Source organism: Stomoxys calcitrans, chromosome 1, assembly GCF_963082655.1.
Source record: "Stomoxys calcitrans chromosome 1, idStoCalc2.1, whole genome shotgun sequence".
Lineage (NCBI taxonomy): Eukaryota > Metazoa > Arthropoda > Insecta > Diptera > Muscidae > Stomoxys > Stomoxys calcitrans.
This window is the reverse complement of record NC_081552.1, coordinates 136,186,049-136,211,248: the sequence shown is the minus strand read 5'-3', so window position 1 is coordinate 136,211,248 and position 25,200 is coordinate 136,186,049. Positions and strand designations below refer to the sequence as shown.

At 39.7% G+C, this 25,200-nt stretch overlaps 1 protein-coding gene across 1 annotated transcript in view; it reads left to right on the top strand.

Annotated features, from left to right (window-relative positions):
- Nucleotides 1-25,200, top strand: part of LOC106094757 (intermembrane lipid transfer protein Vps13D) — a 502,283-nt gene that overhangs the window by 397,618 nt on the left and 79,465 nt on the right. The window contains exons 16-17 of the mRNA XM_059360895.1: nt 7,471-7,785; nt 13,795-14,292. Coding sequence (XP_059216878.1) covers nt 7,471-7,785; nt 13,795-14,292 — 813 coding nt within the window. The remainder of the gene's footprint in view (nt 1-7,470; nt 7,786-13,794; nt 14,293-25,200) is intronic.

Below are 25,200 nucleotides of genomic sequence, written 5' to 3'. Positions count from 1 at the left end.
TGCCGAGACAGCCAGATATATTTCCATCAACCTCTCAAGAGTCTTCAGCGTGAAGAATGACAGACTAATAGGACGAAAGTCCTTCGCCTTCGTGTGGTAAGGGTTTCGGAATGAAAGTGACCTTTGTGTCCTTCCATCCCATCTATATATTTTTATACCCTCCACCATAAGATGGGGGGTATACTAATTTCGTCATTCTATTTGTAACTACTAGAAATATTCGTCTGAAACCCCATAAAGTATATATATTCTTGATCGTCGTGACATTTTATGTCGATCTAGCCATGTCCGTCCGTCCGTCTGTCTGTCGAAAGCACGCTAACTTCCGAAGGAGTAAAGCTAGCCGCTTGAAATTTTGCACAAATACTTCTTATTAGTGTAGGTCGGTTGGTATTGTAAATGGGCCATATCGGTCCATGTTTTGATATAACTGTCATATAAACCGATCTTGGGTTTTGACTTCTTGAGCCTCTAGAGGGCGCAATTCTTACCCGATTAGAATGAATTTTGGCACGACGTATTTTGTTATGATATCCAACAACTGTGCCAAGTATGGTTCAAATCGGTCCATAACCTGATATAGCTGCCATATAAACCGATCTTGGGTCTTGACTTCTTGATCCTCTTGAGGGCACAATTCTTATCCGATTTGAATGAATTTTTGCACGAAGTATTTCGTTATGATATCCAACAACTGTGCCAAGTATGGTTGAAATCGGTCCATAAACTAATATAGCTGTCATATAAACAGATCTGGGGATTTGACTTCTTGAGCTTCTAGAGAGCGCAATTCCTATCCGATTTGGCTAAAATTTTGCATGACGTATTTAATTTTTACTTTCAACAACTGTGTCAAATAAGGTTCAAATCGGTTTATAACCTGATATAGCTGCCATATAAACCGATCTCGGGTCTTGACTTCTTGAGCCTCAAGAGGACGAAATTCTTATCCGATTGGAATGAAATTTTGCACGACGTGTTTTGTTATGATATCCAACAACTGTGTCAAGTATGGTTCAAATCGATTCATAACCTAATATAGCTGCCATATAAACCGATCTTGGGTCTTGACTTCTTGAGCTTCTAGAGTGCGTAATTCTTATCCGATTGGAATGAAATTTTGCACGACGTGTTTTGTTATGATATCCAACAACTGCGCCTAGTATGGTTCAAATCGGTTCATGACCTGATATAGCTGCCATATAAACCGATCTTGGGTCTTGACTTCTTGAGCCTCTAGATGACCCAATTCTTATCGGATTTGAATGAATTTTTGCACGAAGTATTTTGTTATGATATCCAACAACTGTGCAAGTATGGTTCAAATCGGTTCATAACCTGATATAGCTGTTATATAAACAGATCTGGGGACTTGACTTCTTGAGCTTCTAGAGGGCGCAATTCCTCTTCGATTTGGCTGAAATTTTGCATGACGTATTTAATTTTTACTTTCAACAACTGTGTCAAATAAGGTTCAAATCGGGTTATAACCTGATATAGCTGCCATATAAACCGATCTTGGGTCTTGACTTCTTGAGCCTCTAGAGGACGAAATTCTTATCCGATTAGAATGAAATTTTGCACGACGTGTTTTGTTATGATATCCAACAACTGTGTCAAGTATGGTTCAAATCGGTTCATAACCTAATATAGCTGCCATATAAACCGATCTTGGGTCTTGACTTCTTGAGCCTCTAGAGTGCGTAATTCTTATCCGATTGGAATGAAATTTTGCACGACGTGTTTTGTTATGATATCCAACAACTGCGCCTAGTATGGTTCAAATTGGTTCATAACCTGATATAGCTGCCATATAAACCGATCTTGGGTCTTGACTTCTTGATCCTCTTGAGGGCACAATTCTTATCCGATTTGAATGAATTTTTGCACGAAGTATTTCGTTATGATATCCAACAACTGTGCCAAGTATGGTTGAAATCGGTCCATAAACTAATATAGCTGTCATATAAACAGATCTGGGGATTTGACTTCTTGAGCTTCTAGAGAGCGCAATTCCTATCCGATTTGGCTAAAATTTTGCATGACGTATTTAATTTTTACTTTCAACAACTGTGTCAAATAAGGTTCAAATCGGTTTATAACCTGATATAGCTGCCATATAAACCGATCTCGGGTCTTGACTTCTTGAGCCTCAAGAGGACGAAATTCTTATCCGATTGGAATGAAATTTTGCACGACGTGTTTTGTTATGATATCCAACAACTGTGTCAAGTATGGTTCAAATCGATTCATAACCTAATATAGCTGCCATATAAACCGATCTTGGGTCTTGACTTCTTGAGCTTCTAGAGTGCGTAATTCTTATCCGATTGGAATGAAATTTTGCACGACGTGTTTTGTTATGATATCCAACAACTGCGCCTAGTATGGTTCAAATCGGTTCATGACCTGATATAGCTGCCATATAAACCGATCTTGGGTCTTGACTTCTTGAGCCTCTAGATGACCCAATTCTTATCGGATTTGAATGAATTTTTGCACGAAGTATTTTGTTATGATATCCAACAACTGTGCAAGTATGGTTCAAATCGGTTCATAACCTGATATAGCTGTTATATAAACAGATCTGGGGACTTGACTTCTTGAGCTTCTAGAGGGCGCAATTCCTCTTCGATTTGGCTGAAATTTTGCATGACGTATTTAATTTTTACTTTCAACAACTGTGTCAAATAAGGTTCAAATCGGGTTATAACCTGATATAGCTGCCATATAAACCGATCTTGGGTCTTGACTTCTTGAGCCTCTAGAGGACGAAATTCTTATCCGATTAGAATGAAATTTTGCACGACGTGTTTTGTTATGATATCCAACAACTGTGTCAAGTATGGTTCAAATCGGTTCATAACCTAATATAGCTGCCATATAAACCGATCTTGGGTCTTGACTTCTTGAGCCTCTAGAGTGCGTAATTCTTATCCGATTGGAATGAAATTTTGCACGACGTGTTTTGTTATGATATCCAACAACTGCGCCTAGTATGGTTCAAATTGGTTCATAACCTGATATAGCTGCCATATAAACCGATCTTGGGTCTTGACTTCTTGAGCCTCTAGATGACCCAATTCTTATCGGATTTGAATGAATTTTTGCACGAAGTATTTTGTTATGATATACAACAACTGTGCCAAGTATGGTTCAAATCGGTTTATAACCTGATATAGCTGCCATATAAACCGATCTTGGGTCTTGACTTCTTGAGCCTCTAGAGGACGAAATTCTTATCCGATTAGAATGAAATTTTGCACGACGTGTTTTGTTATGATATCCAACAACTGTGTCAAGTATGGTTCAAATCGGTTCATAACCTAATATAGCTGCCATATAAACCGATCTTGGGTCTTGACTTCTTGAGCCTCTAGAGTGCGTAATTCTTATCCGATTGGAATGAAATTTTGCACGACGTGTTTTGTTATGATATCCAACAACTGCGCCTAGTATGGTTCAAATTGGTTCATAACCTGATATAGCTGCCATATAAACCGATCTTGGGTCTTGACTTCTTGAGCCTCTAGATGACCCAATTCTTATCGGATTTGAATGAATTTTTGCACGAAGTATTTTGTTATGATATACAACAACTGTGCCAAGTATGGTTCAAATCGGTTCATAACCTGATATAGCTGCCATATAAACCGATCTTGGGTCTTGACTTCTTGAGCCTCTAGATGACCCAATTCTTATCGGATTTGAATGAATTTTTGCACGAAGTATTTTGTTATGATATCCAACAACTGTGCCAAGTATGGTTCAAATCGGTTCAACTGTCCTACAACTGTGCCAAGTATGGTTCAAATCGGTTCATAACCTGATATAGCTGTTATATAAACAGATCTGGGGACTTGACTTCTTGAGCCTCTAGAGTGCGCAATTCTTATCCGATTGAAATGAAATTTTGCACGTGGTATTTTGTTATGATATCCAACAACTGGGCCATGAGTGTTCAAATCGGTTCATAATCTGATATAGCTGCCATATAAACCGATCTGGGATCTTGACTTCTTGAGCCTCTAGAGGTCGCAATTATTATCCGATTTGCCTGAAATTTTGTACGACGGATCCTCTCATGACCATCAACAAACGTGTTTATTATGGTCTGAATCGGTCTATAGCCCGATACAGATCCCATATAAATCATTCTCTCTATTTTACTTCGTGAGCCCCAATGGGCGCAATTCTTATACGAATTGGCTGAAATTTTACACAGGTCTCCAACATATAATTTAATTGTGGTCCGAACCGGACCATACCTTGATATCGTTTTAATAGCAGAGCAACTCTTTTCTCATATCCTTTTTTGCCTAAGAAGAGATGCCGGGAAAAGAACTCGACAAATGCGATCCATGGTGGAGGGTATATAAGATTCGGCCCGGCCGAACTTAGCACGCTTTTACTTGTGTTAGCTATTATCTTTTGGCCAACGCTGGTTTAAACAGCTAACGCACGTTTCGTGCTTTATTTTCATTATTAAACATCTTCAGTTTGGTCAATAATTTAACCATGAATCGTCTTACAATCGAACAAAGCTTGAAAATTATTGAATTTAATTATCAATATGCCTGCTCTGTTAAGTTCATCGCGCGTTTCCTCCATTTAGCGGCGAAGCTCTTTTTTAGCTCAATTTGGTACGTAAATAAGAAGAATTGTCGATTTTGAAGTGAAGTTCAGCCAAAAGCATTGCAAGAGCTACCAATGCAGTTTATGGGCTGTTGGCATCACTCGACCGTACTTCTTCAAAGATGATGCGAATTGTAACGGAACTGTGAATGGTGAGCGCAACAGTGATATGATATCCATTTTTTTTTGGCCAAAATGCAAGAGCTTGACTTGCATGACATGTGGTTTCAACAAGACGGTGCCACATACCACACAGCACGCGTAACAATGGACTTATTGAGATGCTAGTTCGGTGAACATTTCATTTCACTTTCGGGACCGGTTAATTGGCCGCCTAGATCGTGCGATTTAATGCCTTTAGACTATTTTTTGTGAGGCTATGTTAAAGTTCATGTTTATACAGACAAGCCCGCTTCAATTGACGCATTGAAATACAACACTGAAGTATTTATTCGTGAGATACCGGCCAAAAGAGTATGCCAAAATTGGACTAAACGGATGAACTATTTTATGGACCGTACTATCGCTTCAAATTAAGTTTTCATGCATTTTTCTGTGTTTTTTTTTGTAAACTTTCCTATAGCTCTTAAAAAATCACAATAAGAGTTGCGTGACAAAGTGATTGCTGATTGATCATTGCCCAGCCCAAACGGCTAAATTTTAGACAATGTTGGTCCTGGGTACTAAACAGTACCATAAAGTACAATATGGTACATATTTGCCTAGTGCGAACGGAAAAGGCTAGATTTATGTTCTTGGGCCCAAATTAAAGAGCGTCTGGAAAAAATAAGGTACTGTGAAAAATTTTTGGAAAATCTTACGGGAAATATATTATGTCCGACTAAATGATTTAAGCTAGAGGTTCGAAATTTGGGATGTAGGTACAAGTTAGAAATAAATGATGGGTGGCCAGAATCTTTTCAAATTTCGTACATTTTAGTACAAAAATAGGTATCATTTTGTACTTTCTGTTCAGATGGATCTTGAAGTCACGATTCGGTTCTTCTTTGTACATGAAGCTAGAATTCTGAAATTTAGCATATAGTACAACTAAGTGACTAAATGATCATTAAAAATTCTGACTAAATGGTCTTTTAAAAATTCTTAAATTTGCGTACAAAAACTGGTACCTTTTTTTCTGAGGTGGAGCTAGAGGTCTTACATGTAGCATGTAGGTACATATAAAATGGGTGACTAAATTATCCATTCAAAATTCGTACATTTTGGAACCAAAAAGTGCAAAATATGTACTAAAACATACAAAATGGTACATTCTTTACAAATCGAGCTAAAGCGCTTATTTATACCGCTGCGCCTTCTTTTACTTTATATGGAACAAAAGTTTCCTTAGTGAAATACCATGCTAACTATACTTTATTTCGGCCCGATATTCTCATGATATCTGATTTAGGGGTGCTTTCGGCGGTGAGGTGGTCCCCCAGACACTTGGCTCTGAAAAAACATCAGCATCGTGCTCTTCTTTCAAACACTATTTATTGAAACCCCATATTGCCATTGGATTAAGAGGAGTTTACAGCATGAGGCGTCCCCCAAACACATGGCCCCAAAATAGATTATCAAATTCGTTTTCTAATCTCAAATACCTTTCGTTTGAGCCACATATTGGCATGATCGAAAAATGTTAATCCTTTGGAGAAGGGGTGATGCCCTAAATACGTGGTCCTACATTTGGATATCAAATTCGTATTCTACTCCTTACCTACAATACCTTTATTTGAGCCCCATATTGCGATGATCACTAAAATTTTGCAGTTTGTGGGGTATTTTGGGAGAGAGATAGACTCCCAGAAAATTGGTCCCGAAACTCGGTACCAATACAGAATTTGCTCTCGTCGGAGAAAATAATTTGTTTCCAGAATTCAGGAGGCTTATTGATGAAAGTATTAGCGAATGCAATCTGCTTTTGTCTGTTTATGACTGAAATATACGGCTTTCGTCGAGCAACTCTTCTATGAAATCCAGCTTCGGCACAGATGCTTTTTTTAAACATTGTTTTAATATTTTCAACAATTTTGGTTGATGTTATACGAGGGTTGTTGCTCGCCATATTAATCACTTTGCGCTTTTCTCTAACGGATACTTTTTTTGGACGCCCAGGCCGAGGCTTTGAAGTTATAATGCCGGTTTCTTTGTAATTATTAATTACGCGCTGGACAGAAGATACGTTCTTCCAACTGTTCCACCAATATTTCTAAGGCTTTGCCCTTCTTTTCACAATTTAATAATTATTTTTCTTTCAGATATGCACATTTCCTTTCCTTAGGTTTTTATGTTTCCAAATTTATTAATTTAAAAAAAAAACACGTGTAACTATCACTTGTTATGATAATTAACTGAAACTGATCAAAAATAAGAACAAGCATCATAAAAAGTAACGGTACTTTCGAAGTAAACAAAGTGAACGCAGACTTTTTGGTTGTCATAATTTCTTCTTATGAGACAAAAGTACAGTACCGTTAGAACAAAAAAGCAAAAGCAAACTTATATTTTTGTTTTTGTTTTCTAACTTAAGAAATATAAAGAAACAACATATACAACAAAACTTAACTTTATTTTTTTTTTATGTTGTTTTTTAATCATTAAAAAAATTGTCACATGAACGCAGACTTTATGGACTATGTATATATATATATATATATATATATATATATATATATATATATATATATATATATATATATATATATATATATATATATATATATATACTGAGTGCCTACCTAGGCTATATACATATATATCATCAGCAACCAAATTTTAAACCTTCTTTACATATTAGTACGTTTCCTTTTGTGCGTTCGTTCTTTCTTTTAGGCCGCTAATGGAATATATGGGTTGAAGCCCGGACGTCATGCTGTTTTGGGGAAAATTGAGTCCGAAGACAGAGCTATTAAAGATGACAGCGTGCCTTTTGAACAAAGTATTGAAATTCAAAAATTTCGCCCAGGGTCTGGACATTTAGAGGTTCTCAGTAAAATGGATGGACCTATAAAATCTATACAAATTCGTGATGTCAAATCTAATCCAGACGAAATAGTTTTAATGGCGGATCCACTTTGGAACCATGCATCAGTTTTTAATAAAGTACAAATAAAGAAACAAGCGAATCCTGCATTAAGCGAAGTATTGGTGAGTATTTATAAATTTTAAAGTTTTAATGCACAATACAAAGTAATATTTCTCTGCTCTTATACTACAGTGATATTTTGTTTTTACTTTGTTCATCCGGTTGAAATGCCAAAAAAGAGAATATCTATTTCTCTTGTGGAAACTCATAACTTCTTCTTTCTTTGTCGTGTGTTTAGTTCTTCGAAACATCCTCGTTCTTTTATATTTCATAGACATCCCTCAATCGTTTTTTAATAACGGAATGTGCAGTCGAATTCTGACTAACTTCTTCTTTCTTTGTCGTGTGTTTAGTTCTTCGGAACATCCTCGTCCTTTATATTTCATAGACATCCCTCAATCGCTTTTTAATAACGGAATGTGCAGTCGAATTCTGATCATAACTGCTAAACTGTTTAGCAGATTGTATTACTCTCTTATAGACCGACTTTCCTCGATGATTGTGGAAACTGGGTTCATTGTCTACAGTTAATATCATAGTATCCTCAGATTGCTTCATATTTCGAGAGCCTACCATTAGTTTGTTCTCAATATGTTTGAGTAATAAAACCTTGTTCTAGGCAATGGCAACAAAGTGGCAGACTTCTCTACGTCTAGATTAGGCCGGCCACATAGCTTTGGAGTGATTTATGGTCATCTAACATTCGTTGTCGCTAGAGGCATCCAGAACAGGTGAATTTTGAACTGTTCAGCTAACTTGTTGAGAGATCTGCAACAGTCGAAGGCGGTTTTTGTGTTCAGAAATACGTTCACCAGGTATTTATGCCAATCGTCGTAATGACATTATATCTTAGCCATTCCACCACTTCCTTAATTGCAAGGATCTCCGCTTGATACACACTGCAGTGGTCGGGTAACCTTTTCGTAACCCTTCTGTTACCAGGGATATCGTAGTTCATATCGGGTTTATCAGGATTAGTGGTATAGCAAGTTTTATCAAAAAGCGGCTCAAGTAGGGTGTAATCCACACTGCCTGGACCACCGGATATTGTATCAAGGTTAACACAGTGTCCGTAGCCGCCACACGACCAATGAGAAAGCTCCCTTAACCTCACGGCAGTGGTCGCAGCAATTTGTCTAGCCAAATTCAGTTCATCAGATGGTGTCATCCTAAGTGCGGCTGTGATGCACAATCAAGCCATCCTATGGATCCGGTTAAGTATTGAGCAGTAGGTGAACTTTTGAAGCGCCGTCCACCCGACCACAACACCATACAGCATTAAAGGTCTGACAACTGCAGTATATACCCAATGCACGACACGCGGTCTAAATCCCCAACTTTTGACAATGGCTCCCTTACAGGTGTATAGGGCAAGAGTTGTCTTTCTTGCCCTTTCCAAAATGTTGGATTTGAAGTTCAATTTCCTGTCCAACAAAACACACATGTATTTTGCGCTTTGTAAATGGAACATTCTCTCCACCCAAGGAGCCAGGTGCCACTGTAGGCAACTTGTATCTCCTGCTGAAAAGAACTACTTCTGTCTTGCACGGATTTATACCTAGATCACTTTCGGTAGCCTACTTCGCTGTTGCACGTAGAGCTTCCTGAGGTATTTCTCTTAGAATGCTGGGAAACTTTCCCCTAACCTTGCCACTTCATCAGCATATGCGACCACTTTTACACCTAAGTAAGTTATTAAAAAACTTTCTTATGGTGGCGTTGATGCCTACAAACTCCAACTCCTTCATGATTGACGTCGGCTTTGCATTATTGAAAGCTCCTTCAATGTCAAGAAATGCTACCATTGTATATTCCTTCACAGCGACAGAACTCTCTATGTAGCCAAATAGGTCGTGAAGGGCTGTTTCAGTAGATTTGCCTTTACTATATACATGCTGCTGCCGCGACAGGCGATCTCCAGGGATCTTTGCCCTAAGATATATTTCTATCAACCTCTCAAGAATCTTCAGAATATGGGTTGACAGAGTAATAGGACGAAAATCTTTCGCTTTCGTGTGGTAGGGTTTTCCTGCTTTCGTAAGGAAATGTATATATGGCACTCTGATACAAGCAGAGCACAGACACAGCTTATGATTCAACCGGTGATACATCATCTTCCAAAAGATTTTCGGCTCAGACACAATTTCCCTCACAGCCTCCGACGAATGCATATCAGTGACAACCTCTTCTAGCGCCACGTTGCCCATTGGAGAATTTCACGGGAAATGTGTAACAACGAGTAGTTCTAGTGTTGTCTCACTTGACATTGTCCATACATTCTCTAACTTCTGAATATACCCCACCGAAATGGGTCTTGAGGGCAGAATCTTCATTAGTCTAGAGGCCTTAGGTGTATCCTCCACGGAGCTGCAGAATTCTACCCAGGATTCGTTCTGAGCCTTTCTCAATTCGCCCTTATATCTTCTTAGCTCTGCCTTATAGGTGTCCTAATCGTATGATGCTCTTTTGCTCTGTTGAAGAGTTTTCTGCAGTCTTTTCTTAGACCAACCATCTCGGGGGTCCACCATGGCGGTCGCTGTTTGCTCCTTGGCTTGGCACTAGGGCATGCTGACACAAGCGAGTCATTCAAGGCATTCGTGATCCGCTTGACCACTATGTCTATATCCTCCGTAGTTTCCACTTCCTTTTCTGGTCTAGAATGGATAGTTGTGCAGAATTTGTGCCGAAATTTATTCCAATCCGCCCTTCTTCTGTTTTGCCGAGGAACCACTACTTCAGTATTTTCTCCAAGGCTGAAACTAATATAACGATGATCAGAGAAGCTGTGGTCATCCAACACTTCCCAGTCGCATAATCTCCCACTTATATCTTCCGATACAATAGTAATATCTAGTACCTCCTGCCCGTTCCTGGTAATAAAGGTCGGTTTATCCACTTTATTTCAAATCGCCAGATTGCAACTTAAAATATATTCCATAAGCAGCTCACCCCTTTCGTTGACATCCGAACTTCCCAAATATCTGGTTGTTGTTGTTGTTGTTGTAGCAGTGTGTTGTACACTGAGGCGGCAGCCCTTGCCGATGGATAACTCCATCGGGTCAATCCGGTACGTACAACCGGCTGCCATGGGATTGCCAAATATCTGGTGATGTGCATTAGCATCACTTCCTACAATGTGGCTTTTCTTCCCTACAGAAGCAGTTTCAACCAACGACTTAAGGTTTGAAGGCGGCATCTCAGAATCGTGTGCCATATATAGGAAAGCCAGCCAGTAATGAGACTTGTTTATTTCAAGGCTGGCTACTACTAAATCTTCAGTACTTAGACGGAAGAAGAATAACATTAAGACTACTCTTTGCAAGAATACAGGCTCTGTGTCTCCCATTCCCCGTACCCTTGAGAAGTTTAAATCCCGGAATTTTTATTCCACGAACCATTCCTCCACACACCCATGGTTCCTGGATAAGAAACACTTCAAATCCCTTGGACCATAGTCAGGATTCAGAACTTCCACCACTGTTGTGTTAGTCTCGTCCTCTGATTCCACCAGGAGTTCAACCTCACAAGTTTCGTTAGATTTTTTCATTATGAGCATCCGTACGCAAACAGGGGCAGGTGAGAAAGCTGTGGAACCACCCTTCCTCGGGACACTGGACAATTGCGGTGTGGACGATTCCTCCTTAGATGCTTTACTAGCTGCTGCTTCCGAAGTACTTTTTGAGTTCCTTGTTTCCCCACTGGCGCAAACCTTGAACCCAGTCCAACTGGATGACCCACCCATTCAGGGCTTGTCAGGTCCCGTTTCGATGCCATCCCCTCCTTACTCGATTGTATCTCCTGCAATCCGCCAGACTTTAGCGATGTAGTCGATAGTTCCTCAGACAAGTGTTCAGCAACAACTGCTAAGTCGTCTCCTCATTCCCCAACCCCACCGCCTCTATAGACCTTTAGTTTCAATTTGTTGAATCCGTAATAGGATGTCTTCCAGGTGACCGCAGACTTTTGACTGACTGCGGTGCAGTTTCCGAATCTAGATGTGTAGTCTTTGGGGTTTGTGTAGCGAATCCCCGAGTCCAGTTCAGGGAGTCTCTCTCCCAAATAGTGAGAGTCTTCGGATAATTCGCACCTACCCTCTCAATAAACCTGAAAGCGATGCGTCTTCTATTATAAAGAGCGTGTTGGTTTGCCGGGGAAGGCGATGGCAAATTATAGGCGTGCGAAAAAAGAATAGGTTCGGCCTTGTCCTTAAAACTCGAACCAGGTGTTTTCGTCAAAAGCCCCTGCTGACCAATCGTCTGTCAGCTAGTGGAGCCTAGTCAAGGTTTCAGTAGCAGACAACATGCTACGGCCTGATACTACCACCGCAACTGTTGGGTCTTTGGAGTCCATTCTAAGCCTACTCTGGGGCTCTAGATCTGCCGCTCCCATCGTAACTATCCTTGAATAACTTAAATTTTTCTTCAAAAAATAATAACCTATTACGAGTTACAGGAAAATTCTTGCGGAGCGATATAACAAAACGTACGCTCCACCCAACGGTTCAAACAGATTGAGCTAAAGCTCTCAAAATTTAAATAGATTTTCACCTTGACAGTGTCTATTGGGCGATTAGGAAATTTTTGAGAGTCGTACATTTAGATACTAAAAAGAGGAAACCTTGACAGTGTATATCGGCAACTAAAAGATATATGAGCATATTTAGGTACAAAATGGTGCTTTCTTTACAGACGAAAATATAGGTCTCAAAACTTACATCATCATTTAGGATGTGTACATAAAGATTTTTGTGCATATTTTCTTTTGTCCAAAAAATAGATCCAACGCCGTACACGAGACAAACATCCCATAGCATTATATTTTCGCCACCGTGCTTGAAGGTTTTTCTGGTGTAGTTTGACGAAAATTTCTCTTTCTAAGTCAATTATTGTGAAATCCGGTGTTCCACAGGGCAGTATTCACTTAATCTGTTTATGATTTACCTTGTCTTATTAAAAATTCTTCAATCTTAATGTATATTGTTGCCGTCAAAATTTTCCATTTGCTATGTGTTCCTTCTGATCGGGATTTGTTACAACTCGATGTTAATCATTTTTGTTTGTGGTGTAATGTAAATTTAATGGAACTAAATATCTCGAAATGTAAATTAATGTCTTTCTATAGAATGCAACACTTGTCAAAAAGTTATCTTCTTAACGCTCGTGAAATTGACATGGAATAAACGTTTCTAGATCTTGGCATCCTCTAAGTTCGTATATTTAATTTTCGACAACATATTTCTATGATGGTGAATAAATCTTTTAGTTCTCTTGGATTTATGAAAAGATGGAGTAAATAATTTGATGATCCCTCAGTTACTAAGTACTATATATTTCTCTTGTCCGAAGTAAATTTGAATATGGATGCGTTATTTGGGATCCGGTTTACACTATTCACAGAAAAAAAATTGAGTCAGTACAGAAACAATTTCTACTATTTTACCTTCATAGTCGTGGTTGGAATTATCAAACACTTCCTTTAGATTAACTTTAATAAAGCTCCCTACTCTCAGTAGCCGCAGGAAAATGTTGATTATCACTTTCATCTCAAATGTTTTACACGGGAATTTGAAGCCCGAATTTTGGTTAGGCCGGCTTAATATTAACGCTCCTTCATGACCAACGAGACATTTTTTACTGCTTAATATTCAATATCATCAAAGCGATTTTGCAAGTAGTGATCATCTTTGTCGTATTTGTTTAGATTTTAATAAACATTATCATCTTTTTGATGAGATAGATACTCATTAAAAAGTAAAATTATTCTATACTTAAATTCTAGTTAAATATCAATGTTGTTTGTATATATGTATATTTATTTAAGTCTGTAAAGATATGTGGATCTAAAGACTTAAAAATAAAAATCTCCACGTTTTAGACGTCCAACTCACAGTTTTCGATCAATTCCAATCAAATTTACCTTTATGTTTTATCAGTCCACAATACGTTGCGCCATTTTTGTCCATACCTGACCTGGTTGATTTTTTGATGTCTAAAGAAATATCAGTCACTGATGAATTGTTCGTAAACTCGTTTAAATGTATTTTTTAAATAATTTTCAATTTTATTTTCTAGATAAAATTGGCTCTTGCTAAAGGTGTTGGCTTATCGATGGTGTCACGATCACCGTGTGAGGAGATTGCATACCTCACTTTTGAAGACATCGCACTCGACATTATTCTTTTGCCGTTTACAAAATCCCTGGATTTAAAAATCGGCAATTTTCAAGTTGACAACCAACTATTAGAAACTGCATGCCCAATTATATTTTACATGACTAAAACGAATACAGAAGGCGTTGCCAAAGATGCTATAATGGTTAAAGCTAAAATTTTGCAAAGTCCAAATGAAAACGCGGTAATATTGGAGCATCTATCAATTAATTTAAACCCATGTGCTGTTCTTTTGGAAGAACGAGTTGTGCTGAAAACTGCTCTGTTTCTGGGATACGGACATGTTTCAAATAAATTGGACCAGCGTACGGAATCCCACACATATCGCATAGATGATTATCCATTTTCAAAGAATGCGAAGCGGTATTACTTCGAAAATCTTACAATAGGAGCTACCCAGGTATGTATTCCATTTTTTTATCTCAAGGCCCGGTATGCATATCAAGCAAAGTTTTCGCCAAACTGCCTCATTTTTCAGCTGACAAAGTACGCATTTATCCAAATTAAGCATCATTATGTACAAATAAATCCATTACGAGGTGCAAAAAATTATTAAAGCACTAGTTTTCTTTCCATGAAGCCGAAAAACGTAGTAGGATATGTCAATGCATTTCTTAAGGCAACGGAAATTTTGTTTGAGCAACCTTCCGCCCATTAACAAAAAAACCATAGTATGAATAAATACAAACAAATTCGGCCGGGTTAAATCTAAATTAAAATCGCCCACTTTTTTCCAAATCGGAAAGATCTCAAAATCCTTCTGCAACTGTGAAATGGATAAGGATACTTAAAATTTTTTATGCAAAATTGTTGTCTATTCGCGGTGACATTTCGTCATAAAATATCAGTTAAACTTTCAAAGAATGCCGATTATATCTGCCTCAGAATATGATTATTGTTTGTTTATTTGTTTTTAGTTTCACAAACAAATTAAACAAACAAATTATAGCATGTGTTATTTTATTGGTAAAAATAAATTGTTAAAAAGTTGTTTTAATGAATAAATATATCATATTTTGGTAAATAAATAAAATTGCGTTAGTAAAAATCATTATAAGAAAAATTCTACCCAGGATTTGTTCTAAGCCTTTCTCAGCTCACCCTTCTTTTTTCTTAGCTCAGCCTTATAGATGTCCCAATCGTGTACTGCCCTTGCGACTTTCGTCCAGTTGAAAAGTTTTCTGCAGGCTTTCCTTAGACCAACCAGTTCTGGGGTCCACCATGGCGGTCTCCGTTTTCCCCTTGGATTGACACTAGGGCATGCTGACACAAGCGAATCAATCAAGGCCTTCGTGATCCGCTTGACCATTATGTCTATCTTCTCCGCAGTTTCCACTTAATTTTCTTGTCTAGATAGGATAGTCGTCGTGTGTGCCGAAATTTGTCCCAATCCGTCTTTTTCTATTCTGCAGTATTTTCGCCAAGGGTGAAATTAATATAACGATGATCAGAAAAGTTGTAGGCATATCCTTCCTCTGAGATCCTCCCATAGAAAGGAATGGTCTAGTTTCTCCTGCTTGTTGCTGGCAATAAAGGTATATTCCCTTTATTACAAATCGATAGATCGCTACTGACAATCTATTCGATAAGAAGCTTACCCCTTTCGTTGATATCCAAACTCCTACATATCTGGTGTTGTGCATTAAGATCACTTCGTATAATGAGGCTTTTTTCCCTGCATAACCGTCCTTCTCAGCTGGCGCACACTTTGAGCTCAACCAGCCGGATGACCCACCCACAAAGGGCTTGTCGGGTTCAATCTCGACGCCTTCCTCTTCTGTTTCGATCGTGGCAGGGTGATTTTCAGTCTCATACAATCCACCGGACTTTAGCGATGTGGTCGGTAGTTCCACAGACAAGTGTTCAGCAACAACCGCTGATCGTCTCCTGATTCCCCAACCCCACCACTTCTATAGAAGTTTAAAATTTTTTAATCCGTAGGATACAACTCCTCTGACTTGTTGTGGTTTGCGAGACATTCGTAGTTTAGAACGATTACGGCATGCCTCCGGTCGCCATCAGCTTCATCTAATTTACCAATCTTTCATTCGGTGGTTGAAATAGTTTCCCTAGAGTGGATTTTGGATCTTAGAAAATCCTAGGTATCCAAGCGTGTGCCACTGGTCGAGAAGGAATATCTTCCTTCTTGACTGAATCCAGTGCCGCGCCTGGCTATCTCTAAGATTTTTCTTATTTCATGTATGCAGCCCTGTCGACAACTACCATCACGAAACTGTCCCTATCGACATTAGTAAAGATTTTTGAACCCATCTTACTATTGTTCGCCTTAGTTCTATTGGGCATGGGATGACTTCCAGGAGACCGCAGCCTTTTGGCTTACTGTTGTAGCGTTGCCGAATCTAGACGTGTCGCCTTTGGGGTAGCCTGTGCAGCGAATCTCCGAACCCAACTAAGGGAGTCTCTCTCCTTATCGGTGAAAGTTTTAGGATCATTAGCACCAAGCCTCTCAATAAACCCGAGAACGAAGCGCTTTTTATTATTCCAACTTCTTAAAGAGCGTATTGGTTTGCTAGAGAAGGCCGATGACCTAGGCAAGTTATAGTCATGCGAAGAAAGAATAGGTTCGGCTTGTCCTTTAGACTCGAAACAGGTGTTTTCGTCAAAACCAAAAACAAATTTTAGTGGCACCGCTTGAAAACAATGTCGGCTTAATGTTTGTTTGTTTTATTGGTTTCAATGGTTCGCTTTGTTTTTTATTTATTTGCGAAAAAAATATAAAACCATAAGTGCAGATAAGAAACGTCTTTTGGTATGAAAATAACAACAAATGATTACTGTAAAATTTCGCTCGGAATACAATTAAACATTTCAGCGACTATTCCGAAAGCAAAATAGAATACCAACTCCTAAGCATTCGTTATTTGTGTGTTTAGAATGCCATATTGTGAGAGAATGAGATAAGTGAGATTAAGAGAAGCAACTGGTAGATGAGCTCAGAGTTGCCATATTTGCCCAGTTTTGGCATATTCCGATTTTGCTTCAAAAGTTGCGAAGAGCCTATTCCCGATTTTTACTACAAAAGTGCAGGTTTTTCAAAATTTTGAAAAGTGCATGTTTCTTTGGTAATTTTTTACCAACTAAAGAAGTGTGAGTAATTTTTTATTTTGCCATTCAGCACTCATTGATTGATATGTGAGAAGTTTGCCCCTGTTTCTCAATGGAATGCTCATGGGCAAACTTCCATTTGCATTCAGTTTGCATCACATCGAAGTATCCATATCGATCCCTCAAAGTACATTGATCGTCGTGAAATTCTTTGGCAGTGATAATTGCGCCACAGTCTCTTAAACAAAGCCATTGAGCTGAAATTTGACACAGATAATTGTTTTTATATTGTTCCCATAATAACCGGTCTCCCCATGTAGCTTTGTAACCTCATAAAAGGAGCACTTTTTTTACCGGAATTCGCTAATATTTGGCAGGCTGATAGAAGAATGTAACTGTTATATATTCTGATGTACAGGTACAGCCATCCTCAGCCCATTTAAGGTTTACTTCTGACCCGATTTCGCTGAAAGTTGTAACATTTGGATGTATTAGGCAATCGTGCAAATTACAGATCAAATCGAAAGTAAAGTGGTTTTTAGTCGTGTAGTTTCCAATATAGTAAATCTTTTGGAGTTTGCCTTTTGACAGCTGTCATTTGATTTCACTGGACTTAGACAAAATTTGAATGGTTGAGTTGTATTAAACCTCCCCGCCGTATGTGGTCATAAGAATTAAGTTGTGATTAAGGCGCTTCTATTTTTTTATAATAAAACTATGCATTTCATTGTTTAAACATATGTTGCGATGTTTTTAAGTTGGAGTGCTGAAAACAGGTTTCGGAGCAAAGCATAGTGAAACAGAGCAGGCCTATTTTGCCGGAGAGGGAGCGAAATTTTTTTTTATCCCGAAGTGGAGCGGTTTCCTATCCCAAAATCCGCTCCGGATTTCTTTAAAATACACCAAAAATTTGTTTGCCAACTTGCTATTTTGGCGAATTAAACAAAATTTACATTATTAGATTAAAATGAGATAACTTTTCAGTTTACTTTCGTTAAATCGAAAACATATCGACGAACAGATTTGTCTTAAAATCAAAACAAGTGAAAACGAGCTAAGTGCGGAAGGGCCGAATCTATTATATAACCCACCATAGATCGGGTTTGTCAAGTTCTTTTTATAGGCACTAAAAAGGATCAAATTATCAATGGATTTTCTTTATCCATCATCATGGGAAAGGAGATATATTTATTTAGTCATTCTGTTTGCAACACATCGAGACACCCGTTTCCGACCCTACAAATTATATATATTTTTGGATCGTTGTAAAATTCTAAGATGATTTAACGATGTCTGTGTGTCCCTCTGTTGTAATCACACTACAGCCGTCAAAAATTTAGATATTGAGCTTTTTCTATACGCAGATTAAGTTTTTGAACGAGTAAAATCGGATCATATTTAGATATAGGCGCCATATAGACCGATCTCCTGGTTTAGAATCTTAAGCCCATAAAAGCCACATTTATTATGCGATTTTGTTGAAATTATAAACCATGAGTTGTACTAAGGCATCCGATATCCGAACCGAGAATGGTCCAAATCGAGCCATAATTAGATATAGCTACCATATGGACCTACCCACCTATTTAAAGAAGCATTTATCGTCCGATTTTATTGAAACTTAGAACAGTGAGATCTTGTTAAACTATATTAATATGTAGCTGCCATGTAGACCGATCTGCCAATCAACCCGATTGCGCTGAAATTGGAAACAGTGAGTTGGACTGGGCCACTCATTGTCCGAACTGAACATAGTCCCCATCGGACCAATTTTAGATATAGTTGCGATATAGACCGATCTACCGGTTTAGAGTCTGAAGCCCATAAAAACCCGTATTTGCATATTTCGCTGAAAGAGAGCAGTGAGGTTGAACTAGATTTCCTGTTGTCCTAACCTAACCTATGGTCCAGATGCGACATAGGTTAGGTTTAACTGGCAGTTTGCCAGTGATACCACAGGAACAGAAGAAGGAAGATACCTTCTAGATCCTACCGTTGAACCATCCAGATCGCTTTAAAAAGCCCAATAATTTGGAATGTTCACATCGGCTTAATCAGACAGGGTCTCAAAGAAATGAGAACCTAAAGTGGAACTCCCTCTGACTGCTAGTGCGGGACATACACATAGAAGGTGTTCTCTTTTTCTTCGATGTCCTCACAGTTTCTGCAAAAGTCGTTGCTGGCAACCTTCAGCTTGTCAGTGTGTTTTTCGATTAAACAGTGACATGTTATTGTGGGCTAATCAAGTCTGGATTATGCCAAATAGTTTTGGGATGCTCACAACGCCCAAATCGGATAAGAATTATGCCCTCTAGGGGCGAGATTGGTTTATATAGGGCTATAAACGGTTATGGACCGATTGACACTAAACTTTACAAAATGTTGGAGGTTATTAAAGAAACCGGTTTGCAAAGTTTCAGCCAATTTGGATAGGAATTGTTCACACTAGGGTCCAGAAATCAATTCAGGAGGTCGATTTATACGGGGGTTTTTATAAGGATATAACATGATAAAGACGGCGATCCAGATACATATAATCGGAGTTGAATATTGCATGATGTTGTACGTAATGATGATCTGCGTCTGTTTCCAGTGGAGCGGCAGATCTAGAGCCCGGGAGTAGGCTTAGAATGACCTCCAAAGACCCAGCAGCTGCGGTGGTGGTAACAGGCCGAAGCATGTTGTCTGCTACTGACACCTCGACTGGTGGAGCGGCTGTTGCAGGCACCACTAGCCGACAGACAACTGGTCAGCAGGGGCTTTTGACGAAGACACCTGGTGCGAGTCTAAAGGACAAGGCCGAACCCATTCTTTCTTCGCGTGCCTATAAATTGCCTAGGCCATCGGCCTTCCCCGGCAAACAAACACGCTCTTTAAGAGATTGGAACAACAGAAAACGCATCGGTCTCAGGTTTAATGAGAGGCTTGGTGCTATCCTAAGACTTTCACTGTTTGGGAGAGAGACTCCCTAAATTGAGGTCGGGAATTCGCTGCACAGGCTACCCCAAAGACTACACGTCTAGATCCGGAAACTGTATCACAGTCAGCCAAAAGGCTGCGGTCACCTGGAGGGCATCTCATGCCTTAAAAAAAAACTAGGGCGAACAATTGTAAGATGGGTCCAAGAACCTTTGTTAATGTCGCTAGGGACAGTTTGGTGATGACAGTTGTCGACAAGGTAGTAGGACAGGGCTGCATACCTAGGAATAATTGAAGTGGGATAGTCAATGGACTGTCATCAGTATACTCCGATGTCCTTGCAGAATTTCCGAGGTCTCCTCCAGTTTGTGACGATGTAGGCGGGTGTCGTGGCCGATACAAACTAATTGCCTTTGGCGATCAATGCTCAATTGAAATGTATAGTTGTGCGCTAAAAAAAGATTGGTGAGATCTGGCCAGGTGCAGCACTAGATTTAGTCAAGAAGGAAGATATTCCTTCTCGACCAATGGCGCATGCTTGGGCACCAAGGATTCCCTCAGATCTGAGTCCATACTTGGAAGACTAAGGGAATGTAATCCCAACCTTTCAACCACCGACTGGAAGATTGGTAGCTTAGATGAGGTGATCGGAGACATGCAGTATTCGTACTAAACTTCGGCTGTCTCGCAAATTCAACAAGTCTGAAGGGGTTGTATTCAACAAGTTGAAACCTAAAAATCTATAGAAGAAGAAGAAAAGAGCCTTATTGTAGGAAGTGACGATGCCTCCTTCCTCCTTATGTCACTGGTTAAAGCCGCTTCTCTAGAGAAGAAAAGCTTTATTGTAGGAAGTGATGCTTATGCACATCACCAGATATGGGGAAGTTCCGACGTAAACGCATGGGGTGAGCTGCTTATCGAATATATTATAAGTTGCAATTTGGCGATTTGTAATAAATTGTGTATACCGATCTTTATTACCAGGAGCCGGCAGGAGGTACCATATATTACCTTTGTAGCGGAAGACATAAGTGGAAGATTATGCGACTGGGATGTGTTGGCTGACCACAGCCTCTATTATCGTCGTTATATTATTTTCAACCTTAGAGAAAATACTGCTGACAACAGAAGAAAGGCGGATTGGGATAAATTTCGGCACAAATTCTGCACGTCTATCCATTCTAGACCAGAAAAGGAAGTCAAAACTGCGGATAATATACACATAGTGGCAAAGCGGATCACGAAGGCCCTGAAGGACTCGCTTGTGTCAGCATGTTCTAGTGCCATGCCAAGGGGCAAACAGTGACCGCCATGGTTGGTCTAAGGAATGACTGCAGAAAACTCTTCAACAGAGCGAAAGCCACAAGAGAAAATGAGAAAACACTAGTACTATACGTTGTTACACATTTCCCGGGAAATTCTCCAACGGACAACGTGGCGCCAGAAGAGGCTGTCACTGGTATGCATGCATTCGTCGGAGGTTACTGTCTGAGCCGAAAATCCTTTGGGCGATTAGAAGTTTCGACTCCTTAAAGTCGTCAGGCCTTGATGGTGTATCACTGTACCAACTGTGTCTGATAGACTGGCTCCTTGACTTAAGGAGATATACTCTGCTTGTATCAGCAGATCGCTTGTCTCAGCAACAGCATGCATATAAAAGGGAGTGTTCACGGCTCTTCCTCGCTGTCAAGAAATATACAATGGGAGCATCTCTTGATATTGAAGATGCTTTCCACAATGTAAAATCGACGTCAATCATGAAAGAATTGGATCTTCTAGGTATACAAACTTCCATAATGCCATGTCTACATTGACTCGTTTTGCTTATGTCATTTATTGTTGTTTCACTCCGCAGGAATTTTCCTGTAACTCGTAATAGGTCATTATTTTTGGAAGAAAAATTTAAGTCACCCAAGGATAGCTGCAATAGAGGTATCCATTAGGCGGTTGATGATCTGCGTCTGTTTCCAGTGGAGCGGCAGATCTAGAGTCCGGGAGTAGGCTTAGAATGGACTCCAGAGACCCAACAGCTGCGGTGGTGGTATCAGGCCGTAATCAAATGTATCATTATGCGATAAAAAAGATTGGTGAGCGCTGGCCAGGTGCAGCACTAGATTTTGTCAAGAAGAAAGATATTCCTTCTCGACCAATGGCGCATGCTTGGATACGAAGGATTCCCTCAGATCCTGAATCGATACTTGGAAGACTAAGGGAATGTAATCCCAATGACCGGCAGTATTCGTATTAAACTCCGGCTGTCTCGCAGATCAACAAGTCTGAAGGGGTTGTATCCTACAGATTCAACAAGTTGAAACCGAAGGTATATAGAAGCTATGGGGTTGGGGAATCAGGAGACGACTCAGCAGTTGTTGCTGAACACTTGGCTGAGGAACTATCGACCACATGGCTAAAGTCCACGATCGAGACTGGAGGGGATCGCATCGAAACGGGACCCGACAAGCCCTGTGAGGGTGGGTCACAAGGTTGGACTGGGCTCAAAGTGCGCGTCAGCGGGGAAGCACGGAAATCAGATAGTACTTCGACAGCAGCATTAGTGAAGAATCTAAGGAGAAATCGTCCACACCGCAAGTGCCCAGTGTCCTGAGGAAGAGTGGTTCCAAAGCTCTCTCATCTGTCCCTGGATACGTACGGAAGCTCATCATGACAAGTTCTAACGAATCTTGTAAGGTGGAATTTCTGACTCCTGACTATGGTTGAAGCTGCTTTCGTAGGGAAGAAAAGACTCATTGTAGGTAGTGATGTTAATGCACATCACCTGATATGGGGAAGTTCGGATGTGAACGAAAGGGGTGAGCTGCTTATTGAATATATTATAAGTTTCAATCTTGCGATTTGTAATATAGGGGATAAACCGACCTTTATTACCAGGAACAGGCAGGAGGTACTAAATATTACCTTTGTATCGGAAGATATAAGTGGAAGATTTGCGACTGGGAAGTGTTGGATGACCACAGCTTCTCTGATCATCGTTATATTAGTTTCAACCTTGGAGAAAATACTGCAGAATTGGTCGCTTGGCTAAACAGAAGAAAGGCGGATTGGGATAAATTTCGGCACAAATTCTGCACCACTATCCCTTCTAGACTAGAAAAGGAAGTGGTAACTGCGGAGGATATAGACATAATGGCTAAGCGAATCACGAAGGCCCTGAATGATTGGCTTGTATCAGCATGTCCTAGTGCCAAGCCAAGGGGCAAACAGCGTCCGCCATGGTGGACCCCAGAGTTCTTTTCAGTAGGAGATACAAGTTGCCTACAGTGGAACCTGTATTCTTGGGTGGAGAGAATGTTCCATTTACAGAAAGCGCAAAATACCAGTGTGTTTTGCTGGACAGGAAACTGAGCTTCAAATCCAATATTTTGTACAGGGCAAGAAAGGCCACTCTTGTCCTATACACCTGCAAGAGAGCCATTGGCAGAAGTTGGGGTTTTAGACCGCGTGTCATGCATTAGGTATATACAGCAGTTGTCAGACCTATTATGCTATATGGTGTTGCGGTCTGGTGGACGGCGCTTCAAAAATCCACCTACTGCTCAATACAATACTGCTACATTTTATGCCTCTGGACATTGTGGATACCCAAATTGCAGCGACCACTGCCGTGAGGTTAAGGGAACTTTCTCATTGGTCATGTGGCGGCCACGGACACTGTGTTATACTTGATACAATATCCGATGTTCCAGGCAATGTGGATTACACCCTTCCTTAGCCGCTTTTTGATAAAAATTACTGTACCACTATTCCTGATAGAACCGATTTCAACTACGATATCCCTAGTAACAGAAGTTACATAGACTTCTATATGGATAGTTCCAAACTAAATGACCAGGTGGGCTTTGTGGTGTACTCTAATGATCTAGAACTAGTCATATCGAAAAGGTTACCTGACCACTGCAGTGTGTATCAAGCAGATATCCTAAGTTTTCAGGACCAGGCTTTTTAAAGTGTTCTGGATGGTTTAATGGTAGGAACTAGAAGGGATCTTCCCTCTTCTGTTGCTGTGGTATCACAATGGACGAATACGTCCAAGTGAGTCTGATGGCAGACTGCCACTTAAACCAAACCTAACCTAACTGCAAAATATTGTTTTGACATTATTCAGGGCTTTGCTTATTTTACACAATTTAGGCACTAATTTGGGCTCAATTGCTTTGAGTGACTCGTTTTTGGCCAAACGAGTCGTTTTGCCCTCATTTATTGTAAAGGAAAGCGAGTCGTTTTCAAAGCGGTATAAAGATAAATCGAGTCGTTTGCTCAAAACAGCTTTAGAGTGTACATAGTATAAGAAAGATTATAAATAACTTACAATCTTAAAAGATGCATTGCGGCAGGCTTGGGATCTGTACATAGAAAAAGGTGGGTCAGCAGAGGAACAACTCAAGAAGGTGAACTGTCTCCTTTACTTTGGAACATAACCATTAACAATATATTATTGTCCCTGGAAAAAATATTGGGTTGCCCAAAAAGTAATTGCGGATTTTTCATATAGTCGGCGTTGACAAAATTTTTCACTGCATTCTTTCTTCTGCCAGTTATCAGCTGCTACTTTTAGCTTGCTTTAGAAAAAACTGTAAAAAAGTATATGTGATTAAAGTTCATTCTAAGTTTTATTAAAAATGTATTTACTTTCTTTTAAAAAATCCGCAATTACTTTTTAGGCAACCCAATAGCTGTAAATGGTCGCATATTCTGATGACATGGATATTGCGATAGGGGGAAAATTTCCAAACTCTACCATACCTCTGGTAGCTCTAAGTGCGACAGCATGGGAGGCGTAAATCCCTGCATGACAGAAGTAATTCTCTTCAGCAGGAGATGCGAGTTGCCTACAAGCACCAGTCTCTTTTAGAGGAGAGAATATTATATTTACTGAAAGCGCAAAATATCTGTGTGTATATATGGGCAGGAAATTGAACTTCATTTCCACCGTTTTAGAAATGCAAATTTGGCCCCGTATACCTGCATGACAGCTATTGGGAAAAGATGGGGGTTAAACAACGTGTGATGCATTGGATATATATACTGCAGTTGTCAGCCCTATAATGATATAGGGTGTTGTGGTCTTGTGGACGCCGTTTCAAAAGGTCATCTAATGATCAACAGTCAGCGGGATCCAAGAGATATCCTGTTTGTGCATTATAGCCTCACTGAGGATGACACAATCTGATTCACTAAATTTATTGCTACACCTAATGCGTTTAGACATTGTGGCTAGCAAAATTTCTGCGACAAATGCTGTGAGGCTAACGCAGCTTTCTCTTTGGTCATGCGGCACCCACAGATGCAATGTTATCCTTGATAT